Source organism: Amblyomma mixtum, chromosome 6, assembly GCF_055824585.1.
Source record: "Amblyomma mixtum isolate Tamu chromosome 6, ASM5582458v1, whole genome shotgun sequence".
Classification (NCBI taxonomy): domain Eukaryota; kingdom Metazoa; phylum Arthropoda; class Arachnida; order Ixodida; family Ixodidae; genus Amblyomma; species Amblyomma mixtum.
This window is the reverse complement of record NC_143017.1, coordinates 42148715-42172480: the sequence shown is the minus strand read 5'-3', so window position 1 is coordinate 42172480 and position 23766 is coordinate 42148715. Positions and strand designations below refer to the sequence as shown.

At 46.7% G+C, this 23766-nt stretch overlaps 1 protein-coding gene across 1 annotated transcript in view; it reads right to left on the bottom strand.

Moving 5' to 3' along the window:
* LOC149338832 (fibronectin-like) overlaps positions 1 to 23283 on the bottom strand; it is a 40010-nt gene extending 16727 nt beyond the window's left edge. The window contains exons 1-6 of the mRNA XM_089550813.1: positions 22845 to 23283; positions 19864 to 19949; positions 18995 to 19015; positions 16720 to 16903; positions 9369 to 9662; positions 8836 to 8936 (exon numbers count right to left, since the gene is read on the bottom strand). Of these exons, the coding sequence (XP_089406939.1) occupies positions 8836 to 8936; positions 9369 to 9662; positions 16720 to 16903; positions 18995 to 19015; positions 19864 to 19949; positions 22845 to 23283 (1125 nt within the window). The remainder of the gene's footprint in view (positions 1 to 8835; positions 8937 to 9368; positions 9663 to 16719; positions 16904 to 18994; positions 19016 to 19863; positions 19950 to 22844) is intronic.
* Positions 23284 to 23766: the final 483 nt, after the last annotated feature.

The following is a 23766-nucleotide window of genomic DNA, read 5'->3' as shown; positions in this document are numbered from 1 at the left end:
TGTAATGCTTGACAACGGCAGGAAGTCTGGGCCAGTATTACTTTTGGTGTATCCGTGCCAAAGTTCGGCGAAAACCCAGGTGACCTTAAGATGGGTCATCATGGCACGGCAGCACGACCTCGTCGCCAAAGGTCGTAGGTACGACAAGTAGATGCACAGCTTCCACAGTCTGTAGTTTTTCTTGTGCACAACGCCGTCGCGCAAGCAGAATGATGACAGTCCGCTCAAAAAGATTCGCGGGGGAGACAGTGCTTCCTTCAAGATACTCAGGGAGGGGCCGTAGTTCACTCTCGTCGCTTTGGTGTTCAGTGACAATGAAAGTAGAGATGGCGCCAAGAAAAAGAGAATCATCTTCAGGGTCAGCTCAGTTGTCCTCGATAGCAGCTCGAGACATACAGTCGGCATCACTCTGGTTCCTGTTGGACTTATAGTCGATGGTCACATTGAATTATTCCATTCGAAGGCTCCAGTGTGCAAGCCGTCCCAACGGATCTTTGAGATTCGGCAGCAAACACACCGATTGGTGGTCACTGCCGACTCTGAATGGGCGGCCATATAAGGGTGAAATTTGGTCACTGCCCACACAATTCCTGGCATTCTTTTTCAATGGTGGAGTAGTTCGCCTCGGATCGTGACTCTGTGCGGCTTGCTTGTGCGATTACGCGTTCAAGACCATCCTGCCACTGCACAAGGACCGCACCGGAGCCGATGTTGCTGGTGTCTCTTGTAGTACAGTGTCGGCTGACTGGTCGAAGTGTCGAAGAATGGGCGCACTTTGTAGACGATTTCGATGGTCTTCGATGACCTGTCTTGCTCCTGGCCTCAGTAGAACGCTTCGGCATCTTTCGTGAGGTGGTTGTAGGGCTCAGCGATCTGAGAGTATATTTCTCAAACCGCCGATAATAGTTGCAGAGACATTGAAAGTTTCGCACACTTTGCTTATCGGTTGGCAGGGGAAAAGCAGCGACGGCCGCTGTCTTATCGGAGTCTGGGCTAACTCCCTCAGCGCTCACGATGTGGCCTACAAACAACAACTTGTGAAAAGTGAAGTGACCCTTTTCAGGTTTGAAGGAAAGACCGGCCGAACGAAATGCGGCGAGCACATCGTCCAGGCGCCTCAGGTGCTCTTCAAACCTGGCGAAGATGATGACGCTATATAGCACCACGAGGCAAGACTGCCATTTCAGATCGGCAAGCACGGAAAGTTGCATCCGCTGGAAAGTTTCAGGAGCCGAGCATAGGCTGCAAGGTACAGACTGTACGGTGTAATAAAGTCTGTCATTTCCCGGTCGTATTTCGTCCTTCTCGATTTCGTGATAGGCCACTGTGTAAACCTAGCGCTGTGAAATACGTGGCGTGGCACAGCCAGTCGACGGAGTCATCACTGCGTGGCAGAGGATAAACGTCTTTTTTGGTGACTTTGTTTCGTCGTCTGTAAACAACACAAACTGCAAGGCTCCATATTCATTTGCCACGAGAACAACAGGCACAGGCAACGCCCATGGACTCATCTACGGCTGGATTATATCATCCTGGAGCATTTCTTGAACCTCTCGGTGAATGGTATCACGTTCCTTTCAATAGATCAGATAAGGCAAAACAGTCGCGGAAATATTCGATAATGCTCACCAGGCAGCGTTTCTGATTAGACGGGAGGTTCGTGTTCACACCGGTTTTATGGGAGTGGTGAGTGCCTCCACTGATGCTGGGGTTTCGGACAGCGCGTGCTGCCCAGCGCGTGCTGTCCAGCGCATTCGCTATGTCCTTGGAAATACGCAATATATGTTCTGGCCGGCAACACTGACATTCACAACCAAAACTGGTCGCCAAAAGTTCGGTTTGCCCACTGTTCACTTCAATAATTTCACGAGCTACACAGACTTACCGACCCAGGAGAAACGCCACGTTGGTTTCAGCGATGCCTCGTGTGCCGGGGCTATTATTGATCTCTACGGTAACAAAGAGTCTGGCTCTTGACGGGACCAATACGTGGTCATCACAGACTCGTTACTTAGTCCTGCCTGGCTCGGTATCATCCACAGGGCGTTAAGTTCAAAACGGCAATGAAGGTTGATTACTGCACCGTACACTTGAAGCAAATCTGAACCGAGTACCAAGTTCTTGGAGTACTCGGGTAACAAAGATAAAAAACCAGGAAAAGTAACACAGCGGATTTGTAATCGCGAAGTGCATACGCCAATCGGCGTCACTACGTGAGGACCGTCTGTGCGGATCTGCGGTGCAGACCAAGCGGTCAGAACTTTTCCGAGGGCTGTGGCTAACCGACTACTCATTACAGAAAAACCAGCGGCGGTATCCGCGATTGCGGTAGCATCGTAAATGTCGGCAGCTACCGCAGCTACTCGAATTTCGGCGCAACCAGTTGCTCACAGCTTATCGTTGAGATTGTTCAGGTAATCGTCAGTCGGATCGTCTCGGCAAATCGTAGCACAGAGGCTCTTGAATCAGTCCAGTAGCGGTGACCATTCCCCTGGAGGACGCCGTCTTCTCTTTTTCTGAAGCGATAACGTACTTCTGAACTGGCTAGAGGACGACGGGCGGCTGGGCGAAGAGAACCGCCTTGGGGACGGCGATCGGAAGTGGCGTCACTGCGAGGCAGAGGGCTGCATGTTATCGGCCAGGTACTGCTTCATAACCCGCGGCAGGTCACCGTAGCGCCGGTCGAGGTTCTTCACACGCAAACCCTCTCTCTTAAGGCCAATCCACGTTAGGGGCAGTGGCGGAGGATGAAGGCAGGGCTTCCCGCTGTGGTAGCAGAGCGGCCAATTGTTTGGCACACACCACGCGTCCGTTTCGCACATGGTGGGCCTGGACTCTTCGTGTGATTGGATACCGCACAGAAGGCACAGAGCGGAAGGAAAAAGCTCGCATCACAGGCCCAGGATTTCGTAGTACGTCACTGCAGGTCATCACATAGGGCGCCGGCTGTGGAGCTAGTGGTGGCTGCACAAATCGCCGGATTTCACCACGGACCACGTCAGTTACGGCAGCGAGACTGGCCTGTGGAGCTCCGAAGCGAATTTTCGCCAGTTCCTCAGGCACAAGGCTCCTCACAATGTTCCGAAGCTCCTCGGTGTGCAGTGACGTAGGCATGAACTGGGCAGCGGCTGCTACATTAGCCTGACAATCCTAGTGCACGCCACATTCCTGCAGAACGCCCCATACTCGTTGCTTCCTTGGTAAAAGCGGACACCATTCTTGGCGAGTCACGGACCAGTCCGGCAAACAACTGTCCCAAGGACGGACGAGTCCCAAGAGTTGAGCGACAAGACGGGACGAGAAGAAGGGAGACAACACCAAGAGCTCCTGACATGCAAAACTAACTAGCCCAACTCAATGCGTTGACGAAACAGCCGCTCCTTTACGCTGCGCATTAAGTGGTGCACCTTCTTGGCCTCGGGCACAGCAGGGCCGGCCTAGTTCAAGAGTCGCATCCAGACATCGATGAACAAGACGACGTTCTCGTTCGTCTGCTGCGACCTCGAGGGAAGGGCGATTTCAGCCTCCTTCTTTGTTCCGCAGGCACTAAATGACGCTAGAAGCTCTCGGCGAAAAACCTCCCAGTTGGTGAAGGAAGATTCGTGGTTCTAAGACCTAGTTTCGGCCGAGTCCTGCAGCGCGAAGTAGACGTTGCGCAATTTGCGCTCGCCGTCCCACCCATTGAAGCACGCCACCCGGTCAAAGCTAGCCAACCAGTCTTGAACGTCCTCGAATCTGTCACCGCGGAATGGTGGCGGCGACTGAGGAGCGTGAAGGACCAACACAAGGCCATTCCCGGAAAGCTTATTTGTCTGGCTAGCCGAGGCTGATGTCGTGGCTCTTACCAACGCTGTCAGTTGGCCGAACTTTTGTTGTAGGCCTCGCAGACGGCGGCTCGTCTTGTGGACGGATGTTGAGTCCACGCGTTGAGAACTGGCTTCAAGGGTGCCCTCTAAGTCATGGTACATGGGACCAGCTGCTCCACCAAATATGTCACCGACGAACGGCAGACGTACACAGGACTGGTTTACTTAAACCTGCTGGGACGTGCAAGACAGAGGAGCTCGAGAGAGGAAGGCGACAAACATCTAGACCCTGGAATGGTCAACGCTTGACAAGCGCCAGGTAATACAGTTCGGCCGTGGTACGACGTTACTGGAGGGCTTAGTGATGTGGCAATATGTTATCTACGAATTTCACTAAAGATGCTTAGTTATTGTGATAGCCGGATATTTGTAGCCATTAATCTATTTTAGTGACGATTCAAGATTATGCATGTGGTTTAGCGGATTCTTTTCATGTGTTATTTTAGAGCGAGACTGTTTTTTCAGCGTTAAACGCTGCGGAAAACTAACTGCACAAATCAAGCACATTTTCTAGACTCAGACTAAGGTCATTTGAAAAAATACTAAACAAATTCAGCAAACAAGTGTGTATCTGTTTCTGGGTAACCACATTAACAATAACATTTACATCGAACTGAAAATCAGAACCCACGACACTTCCTTGGCGCACAGCAGAGGTGACTGGGAGGAAACTGGAGCGACACCCATCGACTCAAACAAATTGCACTCTATTTGTAAGATAATCTGCAATCCAAGCTATTAAAATAGTGTCTTTTGGATTAATGATATTTTAGATTTTAAATGAGGTTTCTGTGATGAACATTATCAAATGCTTTTCTAAAGTCTATAGAGATGGCGTCTATACGACATTGATATCGAATATTTTAGGAAAAGTATCTACTATTGTAAATACTTGTGTCACTCTCGAATAACTATTTTTAAATCTATGCTGAAAATCGCTTAATACTAATGTTTTCATGAAATTTACTAAAACACTTTGTAATAATGTGGTCCAACATCATACAGCAAACAAAAGTGTAAGAAATCGGACAAAGGTTCATCAAAGAGCAACCTCCTTATAGATGGGAGCAACACGAGCGGTCTTCCACTCAATCCAAAGTTTTGTTGACCGCAATTATTTTCTAAAAAGCACAAAAAATGAATTTTCTAATCACTTCGGTATAACGCCGCAAAAACACATTCGGCAAATTATCAGGACCAGGAGAAGTTAGAGGTTTCAATTCGAAAAGCAAAAACAATAAACCAGAGAGGCTAATAAGGTCCGCTTCTCATACTGGAAAATATGACGTGGTATAATGATTTTGCAAGCCTATTTTAGAGAACAGGCTTTGAAAATAAGACCTAAAATTTCGAGCCATGCTAATCTTGTACTGCATACAAACTTAGGGTGAGCAGAAATATAAGTTATGCAATGAACAGCTACTCTTTGAAAGCTGCATGAAAAATTTGGCGAAATCTTCTAGAACAGAGCAGTTCCAAACGAGGCATGCCCAGGATGCTATTTTGCTGATAGGCATGTACCATAGCAATTTCCCTCCTTTTGTCCTGGGCAGCACTCTAAGAACTCGGCGCCCACTGCACTATGGATAATGTCTATAAAGAACGAACTAAATCCAATCCTTTGAAGATTCTCTGCAGATGGCCGCACGGTGCAGTGGCCTTATCTGCTTCACATTCCTTTCATGTGGGGACAGTTTGGTCGTTTCTAACGTCATCAATGTGGTCACTGAGTTTTAGCATCGGGAGCCGACAGCTATCCTCGCAGTACCGTGGATTATTTCGCAAAACCAGGTTAGTAAAGCAAGCGCATGCAACTCCTCTGAATGCAGAAAGCAGTCACTGTTACGCTTGTGAATGAGCAACGCAATGTACTCAGGTTATATTTACTTCCACCTGGAACTGTATCTTCTCTTTGGAATAGCTCAGAAGCACTTCTTACCCTCGGTGGAAGCACAATTTAAACTGCCAGTTTTATTTCATCCTTTGCTCTAAACTGAGAGCCTTACAAGTATCCGATGCTGCACAAAAAAGAAGCCAGGAAAAATCTTGATGAGCAAATAAAGTATTTCCTGGTTATCTTCCTTGTGGCATCATTAAGAGCATCTCAGTAACCCAATGGGGTTATTGGGGTGGGGAGGAAGGGAGGTAGAAGTGTGGTGGATGCATTTCCAAGAATATTTTTCTCTTTGATTCAGGTATATACACATTCCAAACCGTACGTTCAACCATGAAATGTGTACATTGTAGCGAACTTTTATTGTCGGGCGGACAAGGAAACATCTGGCGAGGCATAATAGCCCACGAGGCATTTCGAATGTTATTTTCTATTTACGCGAATATCAGGGGGAGTAATGCGAATAGAATCGTTCAAAGGAAGACAACTGATTTCGAAGGTTGTTTTATATAAAGTAGACTCGTTAATGTCAATTACCACGTCTAGTGAGTGAAGCATGTCAAACGAACTGCCTGGAGTTGGTGTTGATGACTCAGCTCTCCATCTATGAATAGATATCGCTGCACTCATATAAGTTATGCTGTAATGGTATCGTTCCACACTGCTTTCTTGATGTCAAGGCGGTCACCGCAAATTATATAAACTACGCCTCCGCTTGAACGAAGGACGTTGTGATAAGAGAACACGTGCCAAAGGCCTCGGCAGGACGGATGCTATTAGCGTTTATCTGCGTTGTCCTAAGCTGCCACCTCCGTTTAAATGTTATGCCTTGCTCAACTGACTCCTCAGTCTGCTTTGCTAATATCCTACAGTGAAAATGATAGGTTCTTCTTCGCACCTCACTTCCTTCAAACTGCTCGTTTACTTGGCGTTGGACTCGCAGCAGACAGACAGACGATGACGCGTGGATTGACAGAGGAAGTGCGCTTTCAAAACGCTTAAAAAACTAGAGAAAGAAATATACACAGAGCAGAAACAGGGGCTACGCACTCAGCTACCAAAGCTGTCACAACAGTAACACTCGCCCTCCAAGTTCGCTCTTCGCGGCTTGCTGACAGCCGGGGCCTGCCTACATCGCTGCTCGAAGCCTGACCTAGAGCAGCATAACAAGATCCAACACGCTCTTATATAAACTTTGAAATTTCCAGAAACAGGTGATGACGCTGAAAGACAGAGGAGGCGTCACAGCGCACGTTAGGCTATGTCTCTCTCCCCCTGTCTTCTCTAGAGCGCTGGAATACTCGAGAATCTGTCTGCGCGCGCCCCGCTTCACCAAGGTCGCGGGTGGAAGAGGTCCTGGCCCTTGCACTGGGATGCGCTTACAGCCGCGCGCGCCTTCGACAATGTTCTAGAGTGTTGTTTCCCTCTTCTTTCCTCGTCTCACGCGCCGCAAATGCCGTGCGTAGGACATCGATGCCTTACGCCTACCATTACCGATTAGAGAAAACTAGTCAAGCGCTCATTTCTGAAGGCATAATAAGATACCTCCAAATTAAAAAGCCTCCCCACCCACCTCCGTACCCCTAGGTGGTGGCACTGTTGCGATTAATATCATTCTATTTTTATTTCATTTTTGCTATTTCACAATGCCTACCCAAAAAGCTCTGAGCGTCGAATGACCATCTCTTTCGGAGGCAGGTTGCGTACACTCCAATACGATGACTCTTCCAATGACTTCTTGATCCTTGTTTCCTGATAGCGTTTAAAACCGTTTCCTAGCTAATTTCTTCTCCTGTTGTTCCGACAAGACAGTATGCCTGCCACGGCTACGTGTACCTTCTTAAAGGATCTACTAGATTAATTTGTCAGGCTGTTGGTCATATATTCATCGTTCACAGTTATTTTTTCCACACAGTCTTTTTGCGTTTAAAATATTAGGAACCGAAGTGCGGCCTCAGTCTTCTGATAACATAGACCCAGTCTCTGGTTCCTATCGCTTCAGTTAGCTGTTTTGAATATTCACATTCAGCACTTTTTACTAGAGGCTGAAAATCCAGCGGTACAAACGTTTCCTTCCAGCTACAGGTACGGAGAGTCGCATAAAATGCAGTGTTGCTTTTGCTGCATGTTTTATTTAATATGCCAGTTGAACATTCAATTATTCAGGACTTTCTTTTTGCCTCTTGTCTTTCATTCACCGCTTTTGAGCTTCTTCGCATGTAACAACAATAATTCTCCTTTCGAAGCAACATGATTGCCCGAGATGTGCATTGTGAAAATGGTGACGCATCAGAGTAGTACCCTGCGATCACACAGTTCTGCAGGCCTATGCGTGTCTCAGCAGTTGTGGTGCTAGAACATTCCGGCCTTGAAGCACGCGCCGTTAACTGTCGCCTATCTGTCTTCAACCTGTCCAAGAAGGCACACTTTCTGTTTTCCATTCAGGGTGTAGAGTAGGCAGTATAAATATGCTTTGCAATTAGTGGCATCCCATTGGAAGCGCTTCTCCTGTCTGCTCTGCACAAAAGCAGCGCGAATAGTTTTATGGCATCCCCTTACGCTTCGAGAGAACCTGCTCAAAGGCCCGTACAAAGGAAGGCCACCTGCTCACATGACTTCTCGAGGCGCATTCCCAAACAACTGCTCACTGACACAGGCGATTCCCGTTATCACGTATATTAGCCATCAGTTCGATTGCAGTAGAGAACGACTTTTGCCTGCTCCATGTTATACTCCAAACGAGAGGGGGCAAAACGGGAGGTTCCCCAAGGCAGGTCAAGGGAAGCCGAATAAAATGAGTAAATACAATAGCAAAGGTTGCCGACCGATTTTAATCAGGATAGACCAGCGTTATATTACACGCGCTCACTGGAGCACTGAGTGACGAGCCGGGATATATCAAGAAAACACTAAGCCACAAATAATGCGGCGTTTCTAAGGAGGAGCAACTCACGAAAAAAGTGATTTTCGTGCACACTGCCCAACGTGCACTTTTCAAATGTCTTATTCCTCGCAATCAGAGTTCGCTAACTGCAGTTATTTATTCCACTCTCTCATATTCTGCCCTTATCGTACCTGAAGGTAATCGACGCTGCCGTTGATGCATGTCCAGGAAAGCAAGGCTGTGCCAATGGCGTCTTCAATACTTGCCAGGTGCCGCACTTGCACGGCTGGAACTGCGCTCGACATGCGAGTAAATTATTTTCTGATTTACACGTAATTATTTTGCGCTGGTCTACGCATTTTCTTTGCAGAAAACAAAGAAAGGGCCGTGACTGGCACTGTTATGGCGATATCTGACAGTTCGACGGCATTTCACTACACTTGAGCCCACGTGAAACGCTTTCCCCAATAGAATGCGCCTATAAAGACAGGAGCTGGCACATTTCATCGTTGCAGCTTAAAACTTCTCAGGTAATGATAGAAAGCATGATTCACATAGTGCTGCCACGTACTCTGTCCGCGGCTTTTTAATCCTGTGACCTTTCAGGGTTAGCGCAGCTTAAAATTTTGTGCCTTTAATCCGCCTATTAATGTCATAGGTAAGCCCAAGTTCAACCCAGTGTCTTACTCTGTGCAATGAAAAGAGGGGCGAAAAACATAATCACCGTTAGGCCACGTAGTGACCTGGGCTGTTTCTGCAGGTCCAAGCAACGGTCTTCCGTCCGTACCGCTCATCTGCGCTCGCACCTCAAGACTGACAGTGGTGCCAGGTTCAAGTCCGTTTATCGTCACGTTGGTTTCTTTGGTATGCATTAGTAAGCACGGATCGATGTTCGAAGGGCAGTAACGCACTCGGAATCCGTCGTAGACCCGCTGGTCACGCTGAGGGAACGCCCAGGCGAGTTGCAATGAGCCTGTGCCCTTCGCTTCGACTCTGGTAAGTGAGGGGGACGGGAGGTCTTCGAGAAGAAAGGAGGTCGGTAAAGAAGGAAGAGGAAGAGGGGGTTGAAAAAATTATCAATATTTCCGGTAAATACGCTGGTCCTATATTAGGTGGCAGCAATCAAAAACTAGGTTATCTGAAATGCCTGCTGAAAATTGACGCATAGTCTCTAGAATGCAACGGGCAATTCCCTGCCAGCTACAGGCTGTACATCCACTACGCCCGAGCAGCAAGAGGTTCTTCTGTTGCAGGCTTCCAATGCGCACACTGGGAGAAAAATGCTACGCCAATGGCTTAATCCTACATGTAGACGTCACTACCTTCGAGTAGCGCGACATAGCTAGCGGCTACCGTCTAATGGCCATTCATCACCACCAGGATTTGTGTTGACGACTGGCCATCGAGCCTGGGATGGTTACGCCGGGCAACAAGGAGAAACTGCCTCTTACGCGCAGAAGCATCCGCAAGAGTAATCATATATCAGAAACAAAAACTATGAAGGAAGAAACAAAATGAGGCCCGGCAGCGAAACAAACCATGTGTTCATCAGACTCGTGATCTGCGAATGCAGATGTAAAAGGGATACGGTAGAGAGGCAGGATAGAACAGGCATGTATTGATATACAAAAAATTTTGCTTTAAATTTAGCATCGATCTGAACGATATATGCCACAATTGGCCAGTTTTTTTTATAATAACGGCCAAATCCTCAATGTTTGACAGGACACATTGTCCGCATAATAGTTAGTGCTTGTAAACTGCATTGTATAGGTTTTTAAACACATCAGGAAAGCAACGTTCGCTGCAGACGATTGTTTCGGGGAAGCGTGAAGTTTAAATTTTATAATTAAAACTTCAAGTTTAAAAACGTCTTAAGCGTAATATTTAAAATATGTCAACACTAAATCGTTACTCCAAACTTAACGCTTGCCCGAAACAATCGACTGCAGCGTAGCTTCGCTTTCCTGTTGGGTTTGAAAAACCTATCATTTTAGCTTGCAAGCACTGACTACAATATCATTTATTTTACCCTGAGGGCTTTCACATTACAGAGGAGGTGCGCATTACAGAGGGACTCTAGGAGGAAAATGAGGACAATGTGGTCAGGCAAACATTGAGAATTTGCCCATTATTATCATAAAAAACTGGGTAAATGCGGCATACATCGAACATTATATCCATGGTAAATTTAAAGAGTGCGGTGTACAAAAATTATTTTCCTCTTAACTCGCAACTACATCTCGGCCAAGCAAACCATGGCTCACACAAAGCGCCCGTCACTGAGGCAACATTAGTGATTCGATTGAGGCAGTGATTGTCTAGTCACAGTTGCCCATTGTAATAATACATAAAATAGTCGAAGTGCCAGGTGGGAGGTGTAACACGTGCGGTATTCAAGGTAGTGCGGTAAGCGCCTGGTAATAAGAGTTCGTGCTCTGGCTGCTCATTGCTCTACAGACGGCATACGAGGAAGCCGGGAATGGAACACGAGTCGCGTATTGCAAGCTATTTTGACTGAGGGTTGACAGCAGCTAAAAGAAGATTATCCTGGTTATCTTGCGATGGCAATTTTTTGTGCCGGGAAAATTTGAAGAGATTGCAGCAGTAAATGCATATGTAAACGCCTTGCTTTGTACCCTTGTCTATGGGGCTCCATTTCCTTTTCGGGAGAGGGATGAGAAGGAGAAGGGCTTCTGTGCCCAAAATAAAAATCTGGGTTTCAGATTTTAGAAACCTCAGGAATTATGGCGAGAAGATTTCTCCTTTGCCGCTTTTTCTTGAAGAATTGCTATGCGCACAGGCAGTCTTTTCTAAAGAAAAAAAGAAACATTAAAGGGTCACTAAAGTGAAATAGTGAACTAAGCAAGGCGCCACTTCAGACTAATAGATTAGTCGTCTGGGCCAGGATACATTTGTTTGTTTTTTTTCTGTTCGAAAGATGGCTAGGTAAGTGCCCCTTCCGTGTGTCGTGTCGAAAGCTTGCTGCGCAGAACGGCTAGAGGCGTATCGAGTGCAGAGAATGCAGGGTGAAATAATTTGCGTTCGTGTTGTTACCTCGTCTTTCTGGCCGTCGTCGACATTATCACTTGTTTTTATTTGTGATATTCTACTCATTCTTGGCAACGCTCGCCGCGCTGCTCCCTCGTAATTTCATGGTATTTGCCCATTGACAGCGACATAGCCTTGCACGAAAAAGCGATTAACCAGTCTTGGCTGGAGAAAATTCTCGTCACCAAGCACAGTTGGAAACTCCGCGAGGAATGTCGCTACGTTCAGTCGCTTTTACCTAACTTTCTGGCTTACTCACGCTGTGGTTTAGGCAAAAAAGGATTACATATATCTCATCACGTGAGGCTAATCAACCAGTCTTGCTCAACTGAATATTCCTCTTTGATATCCCTTCACGGAATGACGCACTGCTCGCAAGACTGTGACGTCGCTCTGTTCCTGTTATATTGCGCACATATCGCGACTATATTTTTTTTTTGTTACGCGCGGACTTGTATACAAGAAAATAAACAGTATGCAGCCATAAAAGGAGTGGCGCGTACTCATCATCATTGCTGCAGTCAGGGTGGGGTCTTAATGAGCGGGAGCTATTATAGCGACTTCTCTCATGCCTCTATATCAGGAGATCGTGTTAGCATTTGGGAAACGGGAAGCCACAAAGACTGATGTTAGCCCCATGCTCGGACATTTTGTGTGCGAAAGGGCATCTGGCGAGCAGTGCGCATCGGAAACGTCGTGAAACTGGTGATCGCCCCTTTTGCAACCTGCAGTCCAATACCCCGGTCACAGGGGCACTTTCGATCCTAACTGAGCTCGATCCATCCTCGATCCAACTCGATACATGCGTAGGACGCTGGAAGACCGCCTACACTGTGTGGTCAAGGCCAGTGGTTTGGTTAAGAAAGTGCGTTGTCACGGCTGTGATTCATCAAACTTCCTTTTCTCCGTGGACATACGTTTGTCAGTTCTGCGAAAAGACACAGCGGAACTGTTCGAATCGTCAACCGGCCAGCATGGGACGCTAGTTTTAAGTGCACCATGGTAGATCATAGTGTTGAGATTATTTTTTAATGTGCCTTTCTATAGTAGGCATATGTCTGAAGCCAACAGCCACAGAAACCAAGGGGCACAGGGGATTTTTTTATTTATTTATTTTGTGGTGCTGATCGATTTAGAATATTACTGAATATGTCATCGCTTAAAGCTAATTGACAAGAAAAGCAGAAGAAAAAACAACCACATGCCGCCGGTGAGATCCGAACCCACGACCTCCGAATTACGCGTCCGGTGCTCTACCTCTGAGCTACGGCGACGGCTGTCAAACCTTCTGCTTTCGGGGGTATTTATGTTTACAAGTAACCTAACCTTGAGAGTGTTCATCAGCGCCACCCACGTTCATAAGCGGCGGACGTAGAACGTCCTGAGTTACCGCAGGTGTGACGTAGAACGTCATCGAACGGAGAGGGTGGAAGCTGTGTGAGAACCCTCTTATGCTTCCTATGGCATCAACGCTGCCAGAATCGAGGCCCTCGCTAAGCAATTAAGCAAACAAGGAAGGGGATGAGGGGCTCGTTGTAAATATGACAGAAGCCAACAGGCACAGAAACCAACATCTTGAAAAATTTAGCGCGACACACAAGGACAGAAAGAGTAGACGACACGAGCTCTGACTAACAACTGGAAGTTTATTCGAAAACACGTAGAATTATAAAGGAAGAAAGTGCGATAAAATCGTTGGTCAAAAACCAAAAGAAGAAAACTAAACACAACAGTCACCGCCAGCTCCTGCTATCAAGACGCAAAGCACTTGTCCAGATAATCTACCTCTTTTTCCCGTATAGTAACGGACGGTTTGGCCACGCACGTGTTATGAGCCTTGGCGATACTATATGCCTCGTAAATTTCCCTACACAACACGTTGTCATTCTTGTACACAATCGTAGTGTTGTCAAGGTTCGGCGAGCACTTGCTGGTCCCGAGATCCTTGCACTCACGGCAGTGCAAAACAAGGTTCGAAGACACCGGTTTCCTGCAGTCCAGTGAATTCTTGTGCTCCTGCAGCCGCACATTGATGCACCTGCCCGTTTGGCCGTAATACACCTTCCCGCAGGCCAATGGCACCTTATACACAACCCCCTTTTCGCAGGCGGTGAAGTCGCTGGCATGACTGGCAGTACACTCCCGCGGGGATTTTCGAGGCAGTGTCTTGTCTATCCTGTTCCGAACTGCCGCGCACACTCTCCCGATCTTGTTATCAGCTGAAAAGACCAGCTGCACATCATGCTTAGCTGCGATCTTCCGTAGTCGATGAGACAGCCCGTGTATGTATGGCATACATGCAACCTTCTGGCGTGGCCGGTCCGCTGGTTCCTGAACCGAGGGGAAAGCCTCGCGCTTCAGTTTTAGCAATAGTCGCTCCGTAAGCCGGGCAAGATGCTTTTGAGGGTAACCAGCTTCTTGTAGTCTGGCCACTTGCCTCAAAAAACCTTCCTCAAGTCGGTGGGGACACGACTGCCTCAGGGCTGTGGTCATACCGGACATGGCTATGCCGTCCTTGACGAGTCTTGAATGCTGGGACTGGAAGTTTAGAAGGGGCTTACCCGCCTTTGGAGCATACACCCAGCAAACATGCTGATTGGTTAACTTCAACTCCAGGTCCAAAAACCGGATACAACCCTCTCTTGGCACTTCAAAAGTGAAGTTGAGGCCCTGACCTCTATCCTTGAAGATCTTGAGAATATCAGGCGTCGTTCGGATGCTACTGGCCCCTTTGATGAAGACAAGGTAGTCGTCTACATACCTGAAAATTGGTCTTGTGACGTCCTTCAAATCAGCTTTCAGATTCCTGTCTACCTTCGATAGAAAAATATCACTGAGAATTGGAGCAACCCGAGAGCCGATACACACTCCCGAACGTTGAACGTACACCTTGTTTTCCCACATGATGAAGGTCGATTCTAGGTAGGTGAAGGACGTCACAAGACGAATTTTCAGGTATGTAGACGACTACCTTGTCTTCATCAAAGGGGCCAGTAGCATCCGAACGACGCCTGATATTCTCAAGATCTTCAAGGATAGAGGTCAGGGCCTCAACTTCACTTTTGAAGTGCCAAGAGAGGGTTGTATCCGGTTTTTGGACCTGGAGTTGAAGTTAACCAATCAGCATGTTTGCTGGGTGTATGCTCCAAAGGCGGGTAAGCCCCTTCTAAACTTCCAGTCCCAGCATTCAAGACTCGTCAAGGACGGCATAGCCATGTCCGGTATGACCACAGCCCTGAGGCAGTCGTGTCCCCACCGACTTGAGGAAGGTTTTTTGAGGCAAGTGGCCAGACTACAAGAAGCTGGTTACCCTCAAAAGCATCTTGCCCGGCTTACGGAGCGACTATTGCTAAAACTGAAGCGCGAGGCTTTCCCCTCGGTTCAGGAACCAGCGGACCGGCCACGCCAGAAGGTTGCATGTATGCCATACATACACGGGCTGTCTCATCGACTACGGAAGATCGCAGCTAAGCATGATGTGCAGCTGGTCTTTTCAGCTGATAACAAGATCGGGAGAGTGTGCGCGGCAGTTCGGAACAGGATAGACAAGACACTGCCTCGAAAATCCCCGCGGGAGTGTACTGCCAGTCATGCCAGCGATTTCACCGCCTGCGAAAAGGGGGTTGTGTATAAGGTGCCATTGGCCTGCGGGAAGGTGTATTACGGCCAAACGGGCAGGTGCATCAATGTGCGGCTGCAGGAGCACAAGAATTCACTGGACTGCAGGAAACCGGTGTCTTCGAACCTTGTTTTGCACTGCCGTGAGTGCAAGGATCTCGGGACCAGCAAGTGCTCGCCGAACCTTGACAACACTACGATTGTGTACAAGAATGACAACGTGTTGTGTAGGGAAATTTACGAGGCATATAGTATCGCCAAGGCTCATAACACGTGCGTGGCCAAACCGTCCGTTACTATACGGGAAAAAGAGGTAGATTATCTGGACAAGTGCTTTGCGTCTTGATAGCAGGAGCTGGCGGTGACTGTTGTGTTTAGTTTTCTTCTTTTGGTTTTTGACCAACGATTTTATCGCACTTTCTTCCTTTATAATTCTACGTGTTTTCGAATAAACTTCCAGTTGTTAGTCAGCGCTCGTGTCGTCTACTCTTTCTGTCCTTGTGTGTCGCGCTAAATTTTTCAAGATGTATGTTAACCAACTCGCCCAATCTGCAGTATTGTTAAATTACAGAAACCAAGGGGCACAGGGGATTTTTTTTATTTATTTATTTTGTGGTGCTGATCGATTTAGAATATTACTGAATATGTCATCGCTTAAAGCTAATTGATTAGAAAAGCAGAAGAAAAAACAACCACATGCCGCCGGTGGGATCCGAACCCACGACCTCCGAATTACGCGTCCGGTGCTCTACCTCTGAGCTACGGCGACGGCTGTCAAACCTTCTGCTTTCGGGGGTATTTATGTTTACAAGTAACCTAACCTTGAGAGTGTTCATCAGCGCCACCCACGTTCATAAGCGGCGGACGTAGAACGTCCTGAGTTACCGCAGGTGTGACGTAGAACGTCATCGAACGGAGAGGGTGGAAGCTGTGTGAGAACCCTCTTATGCTTCCTATGGCATCAAGGCTGCCAGAATCGAGGCCCTCGCTAAGCAATTAAGCAAACAAGGAAGGGGAATGAGGGGCTCGTTGTAAATATGACAGAAGCCAACAGCCACAGAAACCAAGGGGCACAGGGGATTTTTTTTATTTTTTTTTTTTGTGGTGCTGATCGATTTAGAATATTACTGAATATGTCATCGCTTAAAGCTGGGTGAGAGCGAGAGTGTCAACGCGCGCTTTGAATTGCGCCAGAAAGTACAAGCGAGCGTGGATAATTGGCATCGAGCCAAGAAGCACTGGACTCGATTGCACTCGAGAATGGCCGTGTGAGAACATCTCATCTGTATTGAATGCGATTAGCATTGACTGAATGAGGATCAAAGGTTCCCCTGTGACAGGGGTATAAGAGAATATACGCGAACGTTCTTCCTGAAGCTAGGAAAAGCTGAAGTGTACATGCTTACTTTCTGGTGGTGTGCTGAAAGTTGTGTTCACCGCATCACTGCACTCTCCAGCGGTGCAGCCTTCAAGGCGCACAACATAGAACGTCCACGGCCTCAGCTTGCTTATGATGACGTTGTTCCTTGAAGTCACCTTTTCTTTTCCTTCAAAATTTATTGTGGTGTGGACTTCCAGATTTTCTCTGCCCTGAAAACGAACGAAAGAAGCTCAAGTAAAACTCTTCTTTGGGTGAGTTGGTTCATCTCTGAACAGGTACGTGCTTGCGGGAAGAAGACAGGACACAACAAAGAAACAAATGCGCTCTGTATATGTCGTGTGCGTTTATTTGTTGTGTCCTGTCTTCTTCGCGCAGCACGTACCCGTTCAAAGAAAGAAGCCCAGCGTTGAGAAATTATTGTGTTTGCGAAAGCGGGTCTCTGATCCACTTTGCCGTCTATGCAGTAGGTATTCCGAGTGGAAATGCCAGCTTTACTCACTAAACTCGAATATCTCAAGTTTCATGTAATACCATGTCGCAAAAACTTAGTCGCCAGAAGCACACGGATCCGCGTCACACCTATTGCTCAAAATGTGGAACCGGACATCAAGACCTCACGAAAACTAGACACATGCTGGCTAGTGAAACGACACTGCCGACGATATTCAGCAAAGCACATCCTATGCGAACAGACATTCCTGTTTAAAAGGCACGAGAAAGAAACCACTACAGTGAACCGACGGCTGCCCCCTGCTCGTCGCGTTTGACGTATGCACCATTACAACAACGCACCTCGAGCTGCTCGTCGTAGTTCGGGAATTGGACCATACAGCAGACTCTGCACTTGCAACTAATACGCACCAACCATCAATCAACCATCATCAATCATCAATCAGTAAGTCTCCATAGTTAGCATGGCATACTGGCGTGGTGCAGCTTATCACTGATTTTGTACGTCAGGTCAAATTTAGTACTTACAAAGTTGCAGTTTGGTCGTTTTCCACGCTCCCTACATTGAGTAGTAAAAATCTCCCCCGCGACTGCTCGCGCGATAGGAAGGCTTAGACTTTCTCATACTGGCTAATTCTGACAATGGCAGTATTGTATTTTTTTACAGCGTTTGCAGTATCATGTTCATCTCCCGACAAAATATTTCATTTTTTTTATCATTCAAGTGCACATTCGACTAATCCTTGTGTTTAGATTTCGAAATTTTATACAATACTCAGTGATACTAAATTTTATAAATGCCTCTGAAACAATTCTTGTCTGTGCCTAGCGCTGCAAACTTAATATAGTAGTGTTCTTGTATGACGCACAGACTAGTTAGGAGGGAAGAGTTTCTGAAGAGAACATATAATGTGCTCCTGACAGAGTTACGTGGATGATCAAGCGCAAAAGTCTATTATCTTCAAACGGACACTAGCATGAACAGCAGCCTGACAACGGGTACGAACAAGCATTGTAGCATTCGGTGATTGCAAGTTATTCGTCCAATATGATTACGGATCCCAATAACTGCTACGTTTGGTAAACGGAGGCTGCTCTGGTAATATAAGGACGAATTTATGTAATTGCATCGTTTCCACAGTTATGCATCTGTGGCTGAGATGCTGAAAAGTGTAGGCGTCACGCTTCTTCAGGAATCAAGAGAGAAAACTTTACCAAGAAAAGAAAAAATTTCCACCACTAAATACATTAGAAAGTCGAGTTACCAGCGCCAGCTATTTAGCAAGATGCATAGCAATAGCAAGATGAGTGACCACTGAGAAGTGCTCTCACCATTGCCTGGCGAAAGGTCAATATAAGCACACACTCGCTGAACCCGTGCCTAAATTTAATTTATTCGGAAGTTTTCTTCATTAAACATGATAAGGAAAGTCGTTTGTCGCGTGATATTCGTCGTACTCGGTGACGTGAGCGAAAACTGCGAGGTGGTCGGAAAGGTGCGGAGTTCAAAGGTGCAGCAGCTGATTTGAAAAGTTCGTAACCCATGAAAGTGGTGATTAGAAGGTCGCAACGTTGTTCAAACCTCATTAGGAGATGTAAATACCACAAGTAAATAAATTTCGCTTAAAATCAAATTGGGTAATTAGTTGGGAATCTAGGGAAAGGCACGGCTGCTGAAGAGATCTCGAAGAATGGAAGCTTTGCTTCAGAACTCTATCTAGTATTAGTGATACTCGGTCGACAAACCACACGATCGAAACTTGTCCTGCACCTGTAGGTGAAAAGAGCTTGATAACTGCAATTATTCGAACTCCTCAAACTCTAGTGGTGAATATTTCCCAGGTACTCACGTCATCAGTGTAAACAGTAATCTGGAAAAGAAAAGAGAGCAATAAATTAAAATTTGCCGTGAAGTGAACAATTTATCGTCTCTTTGATATTGTATTCGAGGCATGGTCCGTTTTCGTAGTAAATGATCGGGAATTCAGTTAATGTTTTGGCAGTTGGTGGATATATGCTTCTGTCACTGCAAGGATGTAACGATTGGTAGTTGCTTTCTCATAAGTGAAAGCGCGAAGGACCGGGGGAGGGTGCTAAACCCTTGAGTGGCTGGAATAAGTGTACAGAAGTTAACATGATACGGTGTGCAGCGCGAACTGCTTCATAAGTCAGTTGTACAGCAATAGCAAGTCAGGTAAAAAAGCTAAACTCATCTCGCTAATACAAGGAACGTGCCACGGTTTTCGCAGCTTGCTTTTATGCTGGTAGCGATACCTCCAGATTTGTCTCCGTCCGAATCGGCAAAAGCTTCCGAACTCATTCTAATACACAATCAATTTTGCCATCTGAAGCGACATACAAAAACAGTTCTCAGGTTTCCACAAAGAGGCTGTCGGGCAATTTTTAATCAGCGGAAACGTGAAGAATAAAAAAAAACCAAGGCTTCAAAAAATAGGTTGGTTTGTTTGTTGGGTTTAACGTCCCAAAGCGACTTAGGCTATGAGAGACGCCGTAGTGAAGGGCTACGGAAATTTCGACCACTTGGGGTTCTTTAACGTGCACTGACATCGCACAGTACACGGGCCTCTAGTATTCATCCTCCAAAGAAATTCAGCCGCCGCGGCCGGGATCGAACCCGCGTCTTTCGGGTCAGCAGCCGAGCACCATAACCACTGAGCCACCGTAAATATGATGTAGGTACCTTCAACGCCCAACTTACTTTGAAGACGTCCTCTAGTTCCGGGGCACGCCATGAGACGAGCGCCTGAGACGAGCCGATGGCGCTGGCCAACACCTCGTAAGAATCTGTGATACATAAAATAAAGTAATTAGATGCTAATGAGTATAAAACAGACGCTTGGACGAGTTCGTAATCCATGAGTGTAGACAGCGCAATAAAGACAGGGACGTTGGAACAACACACAGACAATCGTTCGTCTTTGTGTTCTTCCTACGTCTCCGTCTTTATTGCGCTGTCTGCGCTAACTGGTATAATAGTTCTTCCATGCTCTTTCCTAATCTCTGCGAATACCTTTTATATAAAAAATCCGAAATTCAGTTCTAGGAAATCAAGCATTCTTTTTAATGAGAAACATGATGCCTCAACACTGATCACTAGACCAAATGTGATCCGGTGCGTGATCAGTAAAAAGTTCATAATTAGTTTTGCTTCGCGCTTTGCAAGAGCTTTGTACGTTTCCACAGGAATCCATGCAGCGACTTTTTCTTTCGTTATTGGGTGACAGAGAAACGTGAATTTGATTTATTGAGAGAAATAAGACTGGCTTAGCATAAAAACATTCACACCAATCATGATAACACCTGGTAAATATAGGTTGAAATGCAGGCGGTGAAGTTAAAAATGCAGACATGGACCGAAAGTAATAAGTTACTCGGACAACTTCAGAACAGGTCCAAAAGTGGTAAGCGCATAGATGATACCCTGTTCAGGTAGTCCAAGCAAAAAATAGCTTGTGCGCGAAACAGGCCCTTGTATTTAGCCTTCCTGGACGTAAGGAGTGCATACGACAAGGTGAACAGAGAGCACCTGTGGAATGTAGTAAAAGACAAAAGTACCGGTCATGAGATAATTAATTTCTTGCAGGAAATATGCTGAGAAAAAAAAAGTTGAAATTGTGTAGAAATAGATAACAGTTAGGAGGACCATCGAGGTATGCAAATGATTAAGTCGATGTTTCACCCCTGCTGTTAATGCTTGATATTTTAAGTATTGTTAGAGGACTACAGGCATATAACCTAGATTATAATCTGTCATACAGATTAGGCGGAAAGGTCCTTGAGCAACGGCTCCCAGTGTAATATATGCGTAGGATAATGTGCTGTTACTAGATAGCCAGAAAGATTTTCAAACTGTAGCTATTGCTGTTGAGATGAAGGAGACGGTCTAAGGTTCAGATTTAGCACAAATAAGTCAGGCCTGATGATTTTAAACAGTAAAATCTATCAGGTGCTTAGAATACAAGGCCATGAAATATATACAGTGCCTTAATACAAATATCTAAGGGAATGGGTAAATGAAGGGGAGATATACACGGAAAAGCACGGACAAACTGTTACGACGAAAGGGCGAAGAAATGTCGCGATGGTGAAGCCGAGGGACATATGAGGTACAGCTTGTATGAAATACTCAGAGGTATTTGGAAAGGAATAATATTGCGAGATCTAAGTTTTGGGAATGCGGTATTGTGCGTGAAGGTAGAAGTACAGTCTCGACTGGAAAGAAATAAATTAGAGAGCTGTTGGGAGGTTAGTACTTTGCGGCCAAGGTAAGGTCACAAACGAGGAAGTACAGGGGAAGATGGGCCGGGCATCGTTCGAAGCAAGGAAAGATTAAACTAAAGTATACGGTAAAAAATGGCAGAGGAACTGGAGATAACAGATGGGCAGCAAAAATGTTTGTATACTTATACAGAAAGAGCGCTGACTCAAAGTGGGCAAACGGTCTAGGTGGCTAACCTGTAATTACGCAGGAAACAACGACGGAGAAATAAAGAGCTTTAAAGATGCACTGAAGAGGAATCTGAACTCGTCTTTTTGCCGCGGAAACTCAATCTACACGTTCCGAGCATTCTTAAAAAACATCGATTTATTGCCCTGTGTTGCCGATTTCCCTAATTAAATCGAATTAACGACCGGCTCCCGCCTTTTTTCTTTAATTCTCCCTCGTACGGTGGGCGGAGTCGACCAACGCGGGGAGTGCCTTTCAGCCAGCTCCGTGGAGGCTTTGCTTTCGCTTCTATTTGTTTTTTAGGTTTCCGTGAATAAATAGTTTCATTTGCAGATAATATAACCGCAAAATAAGCCCGCAAAAATAAAAATACGCACGGACTATTTGCTTCTACGGACTACTACGTATACTCCGCCGATGGCAGAGCGGCAAGCCGCCACGGGACCGGGTGAAAGGCACTCCCCGCGTCGGTCGACTCCGCCCACCGTACGGGGGAGAATTCAAAAAAAAAAAGGCGGGAGCCGGACGTTAATTTCATTTAATTAGGGAAATCGGCCACACAGGGCAATAAGTCGCAGTTTCTAAGAATGCTGGGAACGTGTGGATCCAGTTCCCGCGGCAAAAAGACGAGTTCAGATTCCTCTTCAGTGCACCTTTAAGCGATAGCTTAAAAATGCATAAGGCAACGATGGAAATTAAGGAAACTAGACAACTGTATAGAAATTGTAAATGTTAGGCAAAGGTTGAACTCTGCCGAACCGGGTTTCACGTATCGAAAGCAACAATCGGCTTGCCGCAGTGTTTGAAGATGTAGTTCACTATGCGTGCGCTACTCAGTGCGGTCTCGTTCCTCCATAGCGTGTGACTAAGTCAAGCGGACAGGCGTGTTTTACAGAGTGTGTACATTCATGTTAGTTGGGAAAAAAATAAGTGGACTAAAAGAACAACATTAACTTTTCGAGACTTTCCTGTTCTGTAAAGGCGAGTCTGATCGTACATTTTGCCGATTTTGCTAGAAATCTCGATATCGCTGCGTTTGATGGTCATTGTTTTCTATCCTATCTTTTTTCATAGCCTCCCATACCATTTAGCTACTAATTTTGCTGCGATGAGGCGAAGCAAGCTTTAATTTCCTTGATTACGTTTTCAAGTAGCCAAAAAAGGCAGGTTTTGTGGCGCCTTACTGCAAGTGCGCGTTTTTCGCTTTATGCCACATGACTTTCGCCACTGACCTAGCGGTACGCTGAGTTCGATCTCCACTTGAGGGCCTCGTAAGGTTGCACCAGGGCGGCTCGTACCCACGGCGCTCACGGATAGCCGGTAGTTCATGCCTCCCTGCAGTGGCAGCGTGGCATTCAGCACGTTCTCCTCAGGTGACCACTCGGCAGGCAACGCAATGTCCATGTCTCCTTGCGGACCACGACGCTCGCTGGTTGCCGCCCAGTGGATGTGGAAGCCATATGGATCGCTGTTCCAGGCGGAAGGACCAACGATGTTGACCAACACGTTCCGTTGTTGTGGTGATAGCACTGACACCAAGCCGGGGATTTCGGGCTCTGCATAGAGACACGGACTGTTGCGTTGCGGGCCCGGAGACTGTTTGTGCCGCGGGCGTTCCTGCCTACCCTCGGCGCGGCCGGGTGCCGGCCTCGTCGTGGACGCGCGACTCATGTTCGGCCTTCGAAAACGCCACCGTCGACGCCCAAGGACCCTTCCTTCCGAGAACGCGCAGCTTGGTCACGTGGGCATGGCGCTCGAGGGCGCGGCAGTGAATGCAAGGAATTTCTTGGGACGGCGTTGCGCACACGAACAAGCATACACAGGAAGGAGCAGAAGACAGAAAGAGCGCAAACTATCAACTAAATTTATTGCTTTCACAATAGAATATATTGCAGCATTCACACGTGCAAAAAAAGAATGGGGAGAGGGGAAAAAGGAGGAAAAGGGGGTAGGGGAAGAGGATAGCAAGTCAAGCCTGCATAGGTCAGCAAAAAACCAAGGTAAAATTCCTTTCCCTATCATATAAGGTGACCGAGGTATCGATAATACAATTGTCGCCTTTTTCTTTGATTTAGAATGCTTTTAAAAGTTCGCGGGCTATTTTGTTTTTACTCTTGCCCAGAATCTTGATGTATTGGAGCATCGACTCACAAC